The 15,690-nt window shown below is 35.1% G+C and overlaps 1 protein-coding gene across 1 annotated transcript in view; it reads left to right on the top strand.

Moving 5' to 3' along the window:
- SMC6 (structural maintenance of chromosomes 6) overlaps window positions 1-15,690 on the top strand; it is an 83,698-nt gene that overhangs the window by 55,644 nt on the left and 12,364 nt on the right. Inside the window, exons 21-23 of the mRNA XM_004418310.3 lie at window positions 7,974-8,111; window positions 9,077-9,222; window positions 12,750-12,875. Of these exons, the coding sequence (XP_004418367.1) occupies window positions 7,974-8,111; window positions 9,077-9,222; window positions 12,750-12,875 (410 nt within the window). The remainder of the gene's footprint in view (window positions 1-7,973; window positions 8,112-9,076; window positions 9,223-12,749; window positions 12,876-15,690) is intronic.

The following is a 15,690-nucleotide window of genomic DNA, read 5'->3' on the forward strand; positions in this document are numbered from 1 at the left end:
ATCAATAAAATGAAATGAAATGAAATACTCTCTTACTTCCCTTTTAGTTTTAAATTCGATGGTACCCAGGACATAAATTTATTAAATACGCAAGGACAAATCAAATGGCCATGACAAATGTGGAGAAAGGGATGTTAGCATCTGTAGTTCTTTTCATACTATTTTACAAGTTAAGTCTTTTCCTTTCCAAAGTTCCTGGGAGGAAAGATTAACGAGCACAAATGTGTCCTGATATAATTTACCCCTTGGGCTCCCTAAAGCAAATGTGGGCCTATTTATTTAGAAAGTTTCTACCAAAAATGATTAGAAAACGTAGTGTTTAACCATTCTATTTCATAAGCTATTCCAATTTCTAATTGTAATATCTCCTATTACATAAATTGTACCCATTTTCTTTCATTCTGTTTGAAGTAAAGGAACAGCTTATCTCCATCCTCCATGTAACAATGTTTTTATTTTTAATAGAACTATTTTATAAAAGCTGTATATTATCAGACATCTACCATGGGTGATAGTTATTTTTAGCAGTATGAACAAGATGCAATAAATTGTGTTCTTAGATTAGGAAATAACCTCAATCTTCTGTTATGTGAGGTAAATATTTTCAATTTTTAGTTACTTCATAAGTTCTTTTCTTCTTTGGGATATCCCCAAATATTCTGTCCTTCATGATGCTGTTATTGCTGTTTTGGTTTGTGTTTGTTTCTTTGTTTATAACTGTAACTCATGAGGCTGAACATGATAATCATATATGACCATTGCTAGGCTTAAAAACAGACAGACAGGGCCGGCCCTGTGGCTTGGCGGTTGAGTGCGCGCGCTCCACTACTGGCGGCCCGGGTTCGGATCCCGGGCACACACTGACACACCACTTCTCCGGCCATGCTGAGGCCACGTCCCACATGCAGCAACTAAAAGGATGTGCGGCTATGGCATGCAGCTATCTACTGGGGCTTTGGGGGAAAAAAAAAAGGAGGAGGATTGGCAATAGATGTTAGCTGGTCTTCCTCAGCAAAAAGAGGAGGATTAGCATGGATGTTAGCTCAGGGCTGATCTTCCTCACACACAAAAAGAAACAAACAAACAAACAGACAAACTGGCTGAAATTTAATTTGGTGGTTCTTAAATCAGAAGGCTTTTTTAAAAGTTTTATTGAGATATAATTGATGTACAGTAAATACACATATAAGTTTACAATTTGATAAGTTTTAACGTGTATAGCTGTGGAACCACACAGTTAGAAAAAGGAACGTATCCTTCATGCTCAAGTTTCCTCCTGCTCTTTGTAATCTATCCCTCTCCACCCCTGCCCCTTGTCCCCAGGCAACCACCAGTCTGTTTTCTGTATTGTAGTCTGCACATTTTCTAGAATTGTATATAATGGAATCACACATTATATCCTCTTGCTTTTTTTTTGGTTTGACCTTTTTCAGAACATAACACTGTCTAAGCACATAAAGTATGTGCACTCTTTATATTTTGAAAGAAAAAGTGAGTAAGTAGAATAAGTTATTCTCTTGGATTATGATATTCATATTTTTACTTAAATCAGTAATTCATTCCCTGTTAACACCACATAGTATTCCATTGTGTTTGATATACCACAGTTTTTTTATCCATTTACCTGTTGATGGACATATAGGTTTTCAGGTTGGGGCAATTACAAATAAAGCTGCTCTGAACAGTGTACAAGTCTTTGTATATCAAACTACATGACCAGACTATCTGACAGTCTAAACCTTCTTTTGGTGCTTCTTAAATAAAGAGCCATTTTAGCAATGTGTCTTTTTTTTTGTGTGAGGAACATTAGCCCTGAGCTAACACCTGTTGCCCATCCTCCTATTTTTTTCTGAGGAAGATTGCCCCTGGGCTAACATCTGTGCCCATCTTCCTCTACTTTATGTGGGACGCCTGCCACAGCATGGCTAGATGAGTAGATGAATGGATGTTTAGGTCCGCACCCCAGATCTGAACCTGTGAACCCCAGGCCGCGAGAAGTGGAGCGTGCAAACTTAACCACTACACCACCGGGCCGGCCCTGAATCAAGAGCCATTTTAAAAATAGAGATTCAGGAATTCCAGATCTACTAAAATAAAATCTCCAAAGGTGGAGTCTGGAAATCTATATATTCTTTAAAACATCCAAATTGACTGTAATGTAGTCAATCTATAGATCATTGTTTGAGAAGGGTGCCATAATTAATGGCTATGTGCATATATCATCTTCTAAAATCTTTTCACCAAGCTATACTTCCTTTAAAGAAATTTGTATACTGTATACACCCTAATATAAGGCAAATTCTCATTTTCACAATAACAAGGGAAAATATATTTTGTCTGCCATTCATATATGAAATTATGATATAAAATAATCAAATATGTACTTATGACATTCAGTTTATTAATTTAGTTATACATGAACTCAGAAGTACATACACAAAGTGATATATTTAACATTTAGAAGTACTACTTTGTTTCCATTCACGTTTCATAAATTAATTTTATGTAACCTTTCACATGTGTCTTCAGCATAGGCATCTTTATCATGAGTGAAGCTGTATTTTGAGTAATTAGAATAGTTTAGTAACACATTTTTCTAGAGCTTTTGATCTTTTATCTGTATTATTTTGAATATAGCACTTTTAGAAATGTGTCTTTCAGTTTACACACAGTAAAATTCACTCGTTTTGGTGTACACTTATATGTTTTGACAAATGTGTAGAGTTGCGTACCTAACTCCATAATCAAGATATAGAACAGTTCTGTCATCCACCCCAAAATTCCCTTGTGCTGCCCATTTCAACCAGATCTCCCCCATACTTCAGCTTTGGCAATCACTGATCAATTCTCCATCTCTATGGTTTTGCCTTTTACATAATATTATATAAATGGAATCATATTGTATATAACCTTTGAGTCTAGCTTCTTTCATTTAGCATGGTATATTTGAGATTTGTCCATATTATTATCTGTATCAATAGCTTATTCCTTTTTATTGCTGAGTAATAATTCCATTTATGGATGTACCACAGCTTGCTTATCCATTCACCTATTGGATGATTCTCATTTTGGTGATTATGTATAAAGCTACTATAAACCTTCAAGTATAGGTTTTGGTATGAGCATAAGTTTTCATTTATTTTGGTTAAATACTTAGGAGTGGCATTGCTGTTGAAAACCATAATCATCTGGGTTTTTTTTTATTAATATAGAGAATAATATTGATTTCTTTTTGTCAAATGTTAAAGTAACCTTGGCAAACCCCTTATAGTCATAATTATTTTCCTTTTTATAAATGATTAGATTCTATTTGCCCAAATTTTATTGCGGATTTTTGATGCTATGTTTATTCATTAGTTTTGATTCTCTTGTGATATCTTTATCTGATTCTTTTATTATGGCTATATTGGCCTCATGTAATGAGTTTGGAAGTGTTTCCTCTTCCCTTTTCTGAAAGAGTTTTTGCAGATTTTGAATTATTTCTTCTTTAAATATTTAATAGAACTCACCAGCAAAGCTATATCTTGGCCTGTAGTTTTCTTTGTGGCCTATAGTTTCTTTATGAATTTAATTCCTTTAGTTGATACTGAGCTATTCAAGTTTTCTACTTAGGGCTTTTATTGTTTCACCTAAATTTGTCACATGTATTGAACTTGAAGTTGTTCATAATATTTCCTTATTGTCCCTTAAAAATCTGAACAACAGAGGGAAAATAGATTGAAACAAACCAAAAAAATAGACTAAAAATATGAGTAACACCTTAAAGACCTGTGAGACTGTAACAAAAAATCTGACATTTGTGTCATCGGAGTCTCAGAAAGAGAGGGAAAAGAGTGCAAGGCTAAAAAAGTAGTCTAAGAAATAATGGCTGCACACTTCCCAAATTTGGCGAAAAGCCTGAACTTCAGATTAAACAAAGTATGTGAACCCCAAACAGGATAAACCCAATGTAATCCGCCATAAGACACATCATAGTCAAACTTCTGAAAGCTAAGGACAAAGAAAAAGTTTTAAAAGCAGCAAGAGAGATACTTTACCTATATGGAAAAAAACTATTTGAATGATGGCAGATTTCTCATCAGGAACCATAGAGGCCACATGGAAGTAGCACATTTTTCAAGTGTTGAAAGAAAGACCAGTCAACCCATAATCCTATGTTCAGGATAAATATCTTTCAGCATATTCAAAATCAAAACTTTTAGATGAAGGAAAACTTAGAGAATTTGTTGCCAGCAGACTTGTTCTAAAAGAATGACTAAAAGAAGTTCTCTAAGCAAAGAGGAAGCAATAAAACAAGGAACTTTGGAACATCAGGAAGGAAGAAAAACAAGATAAACAAATATATAGGTAAATGCAATAGATATTCCTTCTCTTGAGTTTTTTAAATTATGTTTAGAAAGCAGGCAAAAATTATCATAATGTCTGAGGTGATTCTAACATATGTAGAGACAGTTGTATTAAAATATTTAAATATTTAAGACAGTTGTATTAAAAATTAGGAAAGGTAAAGGGATGGAAGAGAAGTATTTGCATACTTCTCAAATTGGTAAAATAAGGACCAGTAGACTATGAGGTTGAGTATATATAATATAAATTTAATACCTAGAGCAACCAGTAAAAGAGCTATACAAAGAGATACACTCAAAAATATTATAGATAAACCAAAATGGAATCCTAAGAAAATGTTCAAGTAACCCATATGAGGTAGGAAAAAGACGACGGATAAACAAAAAACAAAACAAAAAATAGAATGACAGACTTAAGCCCTAAAGTATGAATAATTACATTAAATGTGAATGGTCTAAATAATTGAAAGACAGATATAGGCAAAATAGATTAAAAATATGACCACAGTGTATGCTATCTACAAGAAGGCCAATTCAAATGTAACCATATAGGCAGATTGAAAATAAAAGGATGGAAAATTATATATCTTATGTATCTTATAATCAGGTGAAAGCACGGGTACCTATATTAAAATTAAAGTAGACTTCAAAGTAAAGAAAATTACCAGAAACAGAGAAGAACATTATATAATGTTAAAAAGATCAATCCACCAAGAATACTTAACAATCCTAAATGTGTGCACCAAGCAGCAGAACTGCAACACACAAGCAACAAAATATGGTAAAACTCTCTTAACAATTGATAGGATGACCATATAGAAATCAATAAGGATTTAGAAAACTCAACAGACCATCAATTGACAAGATCTAATTGATACTTGTAGAGCAATGCTCAACTACAGCAGAATACACCTTATTTTCAATGGCCTGGGGAGCATATACCAAGATAGACCATCTTCTGGATCATTAAAGAATCCAACAAATTTAAAAGAAGTGAAATTATAAAGTGTGTTTTCTAATCACCATACAATGAAACTAGAAATCCTTAACAGAAAGGTAGCAGGATAATCTCCAAACACATGAAACTAACATCCTTCTAAATAACCCATGGTCCAAAGAGAAAGTGTTGAGAAATTTTAAAATATTTTGAACCAAATGAAAATGAAAACACACCTTATCAAAATTTGTGGAACTCAACTAAATCAGTGCTGAGAGAGTACTTTATAGCACTAAATAGTACATTAGAAGAACAATACATAAAAAGGATTATACATAGTGACCACATAGGGTTTATTCTGGGGATGCAAGGCTGATTCCCCTATATTAACAGGCTGAAGAAGAAAAATCACATAATTGTATCAATCAGTGCACAAAAAGTGTTTGACAATATTCAACACCCATTCATGATTAAAAAAAAAAGGCTCAGAAAAATAGAAATAAAGAGGAACTTATTCAACACATTAAAGAACATCAACAAACAACCTACAGCCTTCCTAACAACCTTCCTATTAACATAGGAAGACGGCAAGAATTTTCTTTCTCACCACTTTTTCTCAATGTAGTGTTGGAAGTTCTAGTCTATGCAATATGGCAAGAAAATGAAATAGCATATACAGATTTTAAAGTAAGAAATTTGTCTCTATTGCACATGACATGATCGTCTACATAGAAAATTCCAAGAAGTCTACTAGAACACTCTTAGAACTAATAAATGAGTTCAGCAAGGTCACAGAATAGAAGGTAAACATAAAAAATCAATTGTATTTTTATACACTAGCAATGAACACATGGATGCTGAAATGAAAACTGCAATGCTGTTCACAGTTGCTCAGAAAAGAGAAATATTTCTATGTAAATCTAACAAAATAGTTTAGAATTTGTATCCTGTACAACCACTTGTCTCCTGGCAACCACTACTTCTGTCTCTGTAGATTTGCCTATTCTGGACATTTCATGTAAGTGGAATCATACAATATGTGGTCTTTTGTGACTGACTTCTTTCATTTAGCATAATATTTTCAAGGTTTATCCATGTTCCAGCATATATCAGTGGTTCATTCTTTCATGTTCGCTAGTAATATGCCATTGTGTTGGTGCCCTGCATTTTATTTATCCATTCCTCAGTTGATGGTCATTTGGATACTGCTGCTATGAACATTCATGTACAAGTTTTTGGATAGATAACATGTTTTCATTTCTCTTAGATAGATACTTAGGAATGGAATTTCTGGACTACATGCTTATACTGTGTTTTGAGGAACTTGGAAACTATTTTCCAAAGTGACTACACCATTTTACATTCTCACCAACAATGTTTGAGTGTCTAAAGTCTCCATATCCTTGCCAATACTTGTTATTGTATGCCTTTCCTATTTTAACCATCCTCTTGGGTGTGATGTGGTATCTTATTGTGGTTTGATTTGTATTTTTCTTATGTCTAATACTGTTGGGCAAATTTTCACATTCTTACTGGTCATTTGTCTATCCTTTTTGGAGAAATGTCTGTTCAAATCTTTGCCCTGTTTTCATTTGTATTATGTGTCTTTATTGTGAGTTTAGGTGTTCTTTATGTATTCTGGATATATGTTTGATGTTTTTAATGCTAGAGTAAATGTTATAGATATTAATTCATTTTTAAGTTATTCCTAGTATGTAGAAATACTGATTTTTGTATAGGCATTGTATCCAGTGACCTTTCTAAACTCATTAGTTTAAAAGCTTTTCCTCTGGAATTTCTTTAAACACAGTCATCTCTTTTTTAAATACAGTGTTACTCTTCCTTTTCAATCTTTATATTTTTTCTTTTCTTTTTTTATTTTAATTGAACTAGCCAGAACCTCCAATACAATGTTACAGAGAAGCAGTGGGACTAGACATCCTTGCCTTGTACTTGATCTTAAAAAGAAAGCATTCAGTATTTCGTCTTAAAAGTAATGGTTGGCTGCTATTTGTGTTTTAATTGTTCTTGTTCCTATTTCCTCTCTTTATTTCCTTCTTTTGGGTTTAGCCAAGTAATTTTTAGTATTCCTTTTTTTAATCTCCTCTACTAGTTTTTTTAGCCAGAACTTTTTTTTTCCCCCAGTGATTGCTGTTCATTACAATGTGTATCTTTAGCTTATCATAGTCTACTACTATTTATTTTTAAAGTGATCTTGGGATTGCTTCTTTACAATTACATTTTGTGCTGAAAATTGTGAGATTATACCTCCAGCAATGATGACTAAATAAATCATTGTTAAATTTCTTTGCATCCGTTCCTCCTCCACCCTGACTCAGGTTTTTTAAAACTAGGTTTCCCCTGTCAGGTGACCTCTGTAAATATCCCACACTTGTGTTGTTTTCTAATGTAACTTCCCACAAAACTACTTTATTTACCAAAATAAAATCAAAAGCACTATAAAATATGGAGACTTCCTGTAAGAATTTGAATAGAATAATGTGACATCTTAATTTTGGAAACGTCCCCACTCCTGTTCTGGCATATATAGGTATGAACTCTAACACTTGCCTCTTTAAGCAGCATACTCCTATCAGCTTTATTGAGTTGTCAATTAATTTTATACCTATGCATGTAATTTTTTTAAAACAATCTTTTCTTTATAGATTATTTTGGCTTTATTCAAACAGGATGAATTAAACCTGGCTGATTCTGAAGTGGATAACCAAAAACGAGGGAAGCGGCATTATGAAGAGAAACAAAAAGAACACTTGGATACTTTAAATAAAAAGAGACGAGAACTGGATATGAAGGAAAAAGAACTAGAGGTTATCCATCATTTTTTCTTTTATGTTTTGTTGCAATCTTAGTCATGATTATTGAAGTGTGTTTCCTTAATGTCATGTTTCCAACCATAGACAAGTGGTCTGGTGAGTATCTGTCTCTTATAGAGTAACAGCAGTTTTGGTGAATCAGCAGAGGAATAGGCTTGGGACTTGCAGTGTGGGGACTTAAACAGACCGACATGAAGAGGACTTTAGGCAGGATGGCAGTAGTCCCATATCGTGTCTCTGAGTGATTTGGAAAATGGCACTCCCTTTAATATAGCTCATTAAATGCCCAGCTTGGCATGTAGATAGCAGCTTTATGTCAGAAAAAGGCACCCCTTCCTCTGGGTAGCTTGGGTGTGGGCTGGGCTGGAATTCAGCTGCTCCTTAACTATGCTCCCTTGTTGACAACTGTGAGCAGCAGCCCTGCTTTTAGAAGAGAATAAGTTGAAGGCAACCTTGGTCTAACTAGAAGAGATGGATTACAGCTTTTCATAGGAAAATGATGTTAACTCTGTAATGCATTGCCTTACTTGCTTAAGACTTATTACATGGAATGAGATTTTTAATATTTTATAAACACAAGGGTTGTTTGTTGATGTTTTCAATACTATTTGGTGTTCAGAGTCCCTCCTAGAACACAGACGGAAAACTGACTGACCTCCGTGCCCTGGATGCCAAGCTTTTCATAACTGTTACTTAAAATTTGTTTCACTAGGAAGTTATGGAGATCTCACAGATTATTAAAGTTGTGCACAGTAATGCACTTTTCTCTGGAAGATTTATAATGCCCCTGGACTGTATTCTCAATATAAAGCTTAGAGAAATAATACTGATACTAAATGTAATTGAAATAGATTTCTTAAACATAAGTTCCGAATTTTGCTTTGCATATTTTTGCATGAGTAGTACAATGAATTGTTATATCAAAGAAGAGTTTTAAAGATATTAAACATCTTTCTTAGGAGAAAATGTCACAAGCAAGACAAATCTGCCCAGAGCGGATAGAAGTAAAAAAATCTGCATCAATTCTAGACAAAGAAATTAATAGGTTAAGACAAAAGATACAGGCAGAACATGCTAGTCACGGAGATCGAGAGGAAATAATGAGGTAAGTGGTCGGTAGCTTTTCTCCTTAATTATTTTGTCTATATATATTATCCAGACATAAAAAATAACTGTTTATATATAAATCTTAAATTTGGGTGAAGTGTTGCTATGGCGAATAGTTATAGCTAAATTAATGTTATTAATAATAAACTAACTTGTTTCTTCTGAATTATTACAAAACATTATGGAATGACATTTTAACGTAAATGCCATTTTTATACCTATAAGATTCATACAGACATGAAAATGTTCAGCTTCACAAGTCATCAAAGAAATGCAAACCAAAATGATTAGAAGCTATTTGCATATACATCAGGATGAAAAGAACACTTATACTTCATGTCAGTGAGATTTCAGTGAAATGGATATTTTTATATTATTGGTAAAAATGGAAGCTCTAGTATAGTTAGAGCACTGGTTCTGAGACAAGACTACCTTGATTTGTATTGCAATTCTGCTACCTACTTATGTGACTTTGGGAAATTATCTAATCTCTCTGAACCTTAGTTTTCTCATCTATAAAATGGGTATAATTATAGTACTTACCTTATAGGGTTGTTATGAAGATTAAATGAAATGTTCCATGATAAGCAGAATATGTAAGATACAGAGTATGTTAGATATTACTATTATTAAAGTCTCTCTGAAAAAAATTAAGGCAGTTTATGTCAAACACCTTCAAAAATTTCAGTTTGGCCAAATAATTTTGTTGTTATAACATAATCCAAAATGAGAAAAACAATTTGTGCTCAGATGTGTTTATTGCAGCATTTTTTTATAACACTGAAAAGTTAGAAATAGAACACAACTGTAGGATAATGATTAAATTATAGTAGAGAATTACACTTTATGTAGAACTTTTCATATTAAAAATGGCTGGGAACAGGAGTGATCTCAATTCTCTTTTCAAAAACATTGGAAAACAATGGGAAAAAAATAAAAATAGTGAGAGAAGTTTTTCTCTAAAACAGATAATACTGCATTGTTTTAAAAATACAATGTAAAGGGACATTCAGTAAGTTTTTACTTCCTCTCTAATCTCATCATCTCCATCACTTTTCCTTTATTAAATTAATTTATTAAATATGCTTTTGGTGTTTCTTTATGCAAATGCAAGGTAACATGAGTGTGTGTTCTTTTTCATTCTTGCAGATACAGAAGGTAACACACTATATAAACTGTTTTACAGATTGCTTTCTTTGATTTAGTGATATATTTTGGAGATCTTTCCACATCAGTACATAGATATTTTCTCATTGATTTTTTTTTTTTTTTTGTGAGGAAGATCAGCCCTGAGCTAACATCCATGCTAATCCTCCTCTTTTTGCTGAGGAAGACCAGCTCTGAGCTAACATCTATTCCCAATCCTCCTCCTTTTTTTTCCCCCAAAGCCCCAGTAGATAGTTGTATGTCATAGCTACACATCCTTCTAGTTGCTGCATGTGGGACACGGCCTCAGCATGGCCGGAGAAGCAGTGCGTTGGTGTGCGCCCGGGATCCGAACCCAGTCCGCCAGTAGCAGAGTACGCGCACTTAACTGCTAAGCCACGGGGCTGGCCCTCTCATTGATTTTTATAATTTCTTAGTATTTAACCATCTCCTACTGACGGATAGTTGAGTTTTAATCTAACCTTTTGCTATTATAAATGGTGGTACACAATAAATTTTGTACATATGTCATTTATATATATTCATGGTTTTTTTAATAAGATAAACTCCATTTTGGCAGATTCTCTTCTTTAGGGATTGTACTTTTTTTGCACTCCCATCAGCAATGGATTAGAGTGCTTGTCTCCCCATAGCCTAAACAGTGTGGGATAATCTTAGATTCTTTTTCCTGATGGATAGATTTCCTAAAAGAAAGAATATACCTCAGTGTAATTTTAATTTGCATTTCACGTTTATTGTGTATGATTGAACATCTTTTCATGTCTTAAGGACCATTTATTTATATTTCTTTTTCTGTGATTTTTTTATGTACTTTTTCACCTTTCTGTGAATATTTTTGGTGTGAGGAATGTATTTTATCTTTTTTCCAAATAGCTATGTAGGAAAGTTGTTTGTTCTCTTATTGTTTCCTTAAGAATGGCTGTGTGAATAATATTTGTTCTGTTTTCGCATGTTGAAAACCATTTGTTTCTAGCTTTGAATTTGAAGGATAGCTTAGCGTGATATAAAATCCTTTTTACTCCTGAGTGTCTGTTTATGATGACACTCATCTATTGAGTTCTGTAACTTGTCAACAATGTCAGGTTCTGTGATCCTTTCCCTGGTATACACTGCTTTTTATCTGTAGATTTGTCTTATTTCTTAAAAGTTTTCTTATATTCTACTTTTAAATATTTTCTGTTCTGTTGTGTAGTTTCCTTTTTTGAGGTCTTCAGTTGTGCATATGTTGGACATCCTCTGTTTTCTCTAGTTATTTCGTCTAACCATTTTATCTGTTTTTTCCTCATTTTGTTTACTTTTCTCGTTTCTGATCTCCATGTTTATCAGTGTTTTCTGTGTGGTCTGTTTGCCCCTGTGCATCATCTTCTTGGTTTGTCTTCCTGTCTTTATTCTTTGTGTGTGTGTGTGTCTAACCCCCACCTCCCGCACTGTGGGTTCCGCAAGTTCTTGCTTCACCTCCTTCTCTTGTCTGGTTATCACCTTCTGTTGTTTGCCTCTCTGTTCTCCGAGTTCCTTGATTCATCTGTTCTTTCAGTTTTTTTATTTCTGCTTTGAGGTAGTCCTTCCTGGTAGCACTTGTCTTGTTTTGTCTTGTTTTAATTCGTGGTGTTCAATTACAGTTTTCATCTTCTTTATGACAACATTATTCTAGTAAGTTTTCTTTGTCTATAGAAGGAATTTTGCTGCTCTTTCCCACTTCTTTTTTTCCATAAATATCTTTTTATGGATGCTATGCTTGTGCCTTTCCTGTTTTCATTTTTTAATTAGTTGCATTTTCCTGGATGGTATTTGAAGGATGATGGGGCCGGTCACTGTGGGAGCCTTGGCCAGGGTTGCCTTTCATACCTTGTCAGGAACTTTCTCTCCCTTGCTACAGCAGTGAGCTGTCGCCTCCGTGATAGTACTTCTGAGTAGCTCTGCCTTCTCTGTCTCTTTGACCTTGGCTGGGCTTGTGGGGATCCCAGTGCTCACCCTGTGTTCCTCTGTTCCCACATTGGCGTCTTTCACTAAGGGAAACATTTCTTGCCTCCCGGTGTGATCCCTTCACTTTTCAAAGGTGTGTTATTCTCTAGGATCTGCCACCTCTGGGCCCCACCTGGGCGCTCTCCTCATGTGCTTTCTCTGCCTTCTCGAGGGCTTGGACTCTGTTCCTGCCCAGCTCTGCTCACAGCTCTTCCCAGTCAGGGCAGCGCACACTCATTCTGGTCACGCATTTTTGTCTGGAGACTTAGGAAATCTGCTACTGCTGGGCCCCCTCAGCACCCCCTGTGCTTCCTCATTAAATATATTTGAGATTTTACTTTTCTTTATATTTCTTTGAATAACATTTATTTACTTAATATTTTGTTCATAAAATAGGCAGTACCAAGAAGCAAGAGAAACTTATCTTGATCTGGATAGTAAAGTAAGGACTTTAAAGAGGTTTATTAAATTACTGGAAGAAATAATGACCCATAGATACAAAACGTACCAACAATTTAGAAGGTAAGTGCATTTAAAAATATTACTACATATTATACATTTTGTTTTTTCTTTGTTTTCACATTATCCCTTATAAATAATAAAATTAAACTGAAAGAACTTTACATGATTCAATTAAAGAAGAAACTGCCAGTGCTTAGGATCCTATAATTTAATCAGAGAATTCTGGATTTGAAGGGACCTTTATAGTGAGCTTATCCACCTTTTGTCCTCCATTAGATATCTCTTACTAGAAGCCTCATGGATGGCTCTTCAGTCTCTGCTTAAATAGGTTCTTTGACTAGGAGCCATTGGTTCTGAAACAGCCTGTTTCATTCTTGGGCATTATGTGTTCTTAAGGGATGTGAGTTTTTGATGGGATCTGTGGGGGCAGTATCTCAGTCGACTTACCATGATCTGATAGAATGGTGCCACTCCATGGATGCAGAATCTGTTTTATTTACTGCTGTATCTCCAGTACCTACTCCTGTGCCTGAAATATTGTAGAAACTTGATATATATGGGTTGAATGAATGAATACGGGGTCAGGGAAAGTGAGTAGTATTAACATACCCAGAAATATGCAGACTCATAGGGTTAGATTTGCCCCAATTAAAATCACAAGCAACAGAAATAAGTGAGAGGATAGTTGATGGGGACAGCCCTTGATATACTTGGATCTGAGGCAGCCCAAGTCTGTCTACTTAACCTCTATTTTCACCAGTGGCATTCCCTCAGTAACATGCTTTTTACCTGTCTTTATACTCCAAACTCGAGTTAAGACAGTAGAAATAAAAGAATATATCTAGTTCTAGTACATATGGGGAAATTCAGATAAAGCCATAAGGAAAAACAGGTTTTGCACATTTGACCATATTCCTTAACTAAACTAGAGGTTAGTTTTTGAAATGTGTGTTTCAGTTTTATAAGCATGTTTTTATTTTTTTTTTATATAATTTTTTTGGTGAGGAAGATTGGCCCTGAGCTAACTTCTGTTGCCAGTCTTGCTCTTTTTGCTGAGGAGGATTAGTCCTGAGCTAACATCTGTGCTCATCTTCCTCTATTTTGTGTGTGAGACGCCACCACAGCATGGCTTTGATGAATAGTGCGGATCCTGGGCGTGCGGATCCTGGGCTGCTGAAGTGGAGTGCACAAACTTAACCACTAAACCATTGGGCTGTCCCCATATAAGCATGTTTTTAGGACTTTAATTATATAGGATTTATTTTTATCCTTTTGAGGGTATTTTTTAAGTTCTGTTGAGTGGCACCAGAGCAGCCTTCAGTAGAGGGCCAGGTTTCTCCTACCTGTGAAGCATTGCTCCTGTGAGTGCTCCACTGGTACCCTGTAAGTTCTCAGGTTGTCTCTGCTTGCCAGTGGGCATGTGAACACTTCCTGGGTGACCTTTGGGGAAGCTTCTGCTTTCTTTCTGCTGTTTGTTTCCCTGACCTCAGGTAGTTTCTTCACACGTGCCCTGACGAGTAGAGGACTCAGCTTGAGACTCTCGAGGCACCCTCTGTAGGTTCTCTAGAGTTCTTTCTGTGCTGCGCTTTCTTCTCTAGACTCTGCTTTGTGAACCCTAGGCGCCTTGGCCTCCCCAGACTCCTAGCTCTGTCTCCTCAAGCAGGGTGACCTCTGGGCTCTGCTTGGGTTTCCATGCCCCTTTATTCCATAACCAGTAATTTGGGGCATCCATAGGGCTCAATTTGTTTGCCATCTTTCAGAGATCCTTTTGACTGGAACTGCCTGTACTGTCAGATGTCCGTCATGGTTCATATATTTTGTCCAGTTTTTTAGTTGTTTCAGGCAGAAGAATAAATCCAATGCCTATTACTACATCTTTTCCAGAAACAGTAGAATTTGTTTTTATATTGTTATCTAGAAAATTTGTTTTTAAAATATTTTCTGTAAAAGTGTTGGTCTTGTAGTTTATTACCTTGCTGTGTTTCTTCACCACTGACATGTTTTATATTGTTTACCCAATCTTAGGAGTAGAATAAGAATGATCACATTTTTAAAATTATTTGTCTCTTTACACTGGAGAACCTTGTCATTTTATGAGGACAGTCTCACTTAGGTATTCCATGAATGGAAGCAATTGAAGAATACATATCACTATTGAAAGAAAGGAAAGTTAAGAGAAAATTCTGAAAACGAGCTAGCAGTGGTTGCTGTGGTGCAAAAGAAAACTCAGGCTGTTGATATTTTCTAGTGTGGAGATTTAAGGCAGTTCAGGAAGGGAATTAGGAGAGAAAAGAAAAAATGATAATTACTCTTAAGAAATGAACCTTAGGCTCATTAAGGAGCAAAGATGTTAAGAAAAATAGACAGTCATCTATCACCCAGATCTTATTTTCTAAATACCATTCCCCACCAAAAGAAATCAATGTCCTTGGAGGAATGGCTGATCCCAAAGCTGGACAGGGAAGGTAACAGTTGAGCCTCTTACTATGCCAGAAAGTAAGGAAGTGCTCAAAAAAAAATTTAGAGTCATGATAAAAGGACATAGGAGGCAGCTTGAAGGGGCTCCCATTGGTGAAATTTGGGACAATTTGAGGACCACAATAAATAAGGATATTAATAGATAGTAACCAATGAATAAAATAAGAATCTGTGACTCCATCCTGATAAATAAGAAAGTGGATAAGTAAATAAATAACTGAGGAAGAAGGAAAGGTCTTCCTTACAGTTGAGTGCCATCTGATAAGTAGAGATGGCATGGTGGAGTTTGCATCGTGCCAGGCAGTGTGTGAGGGATTATAGGTATAAAATGATTAAGAGATTGCCCTTACACTTTTTGCTGCTATAAAGTTGAGAGGAGACAGACAAATGATAGGTC

The sequence above is a fragment of the Ceratotherium simum genome, chromosome 11, assembly GCF_057802395.1.
Source record: "Ceratotherium simum simum isolate JZ-2026a chromosome 11, ASM5780239v1, whole genome shotgun sequence".
NCBI lineage: Eukaryota > Metazoa > Chordata > Mammalia > Perissodactyla > Rhinocerotidae > Ceratotherium > Ceratotherium simum.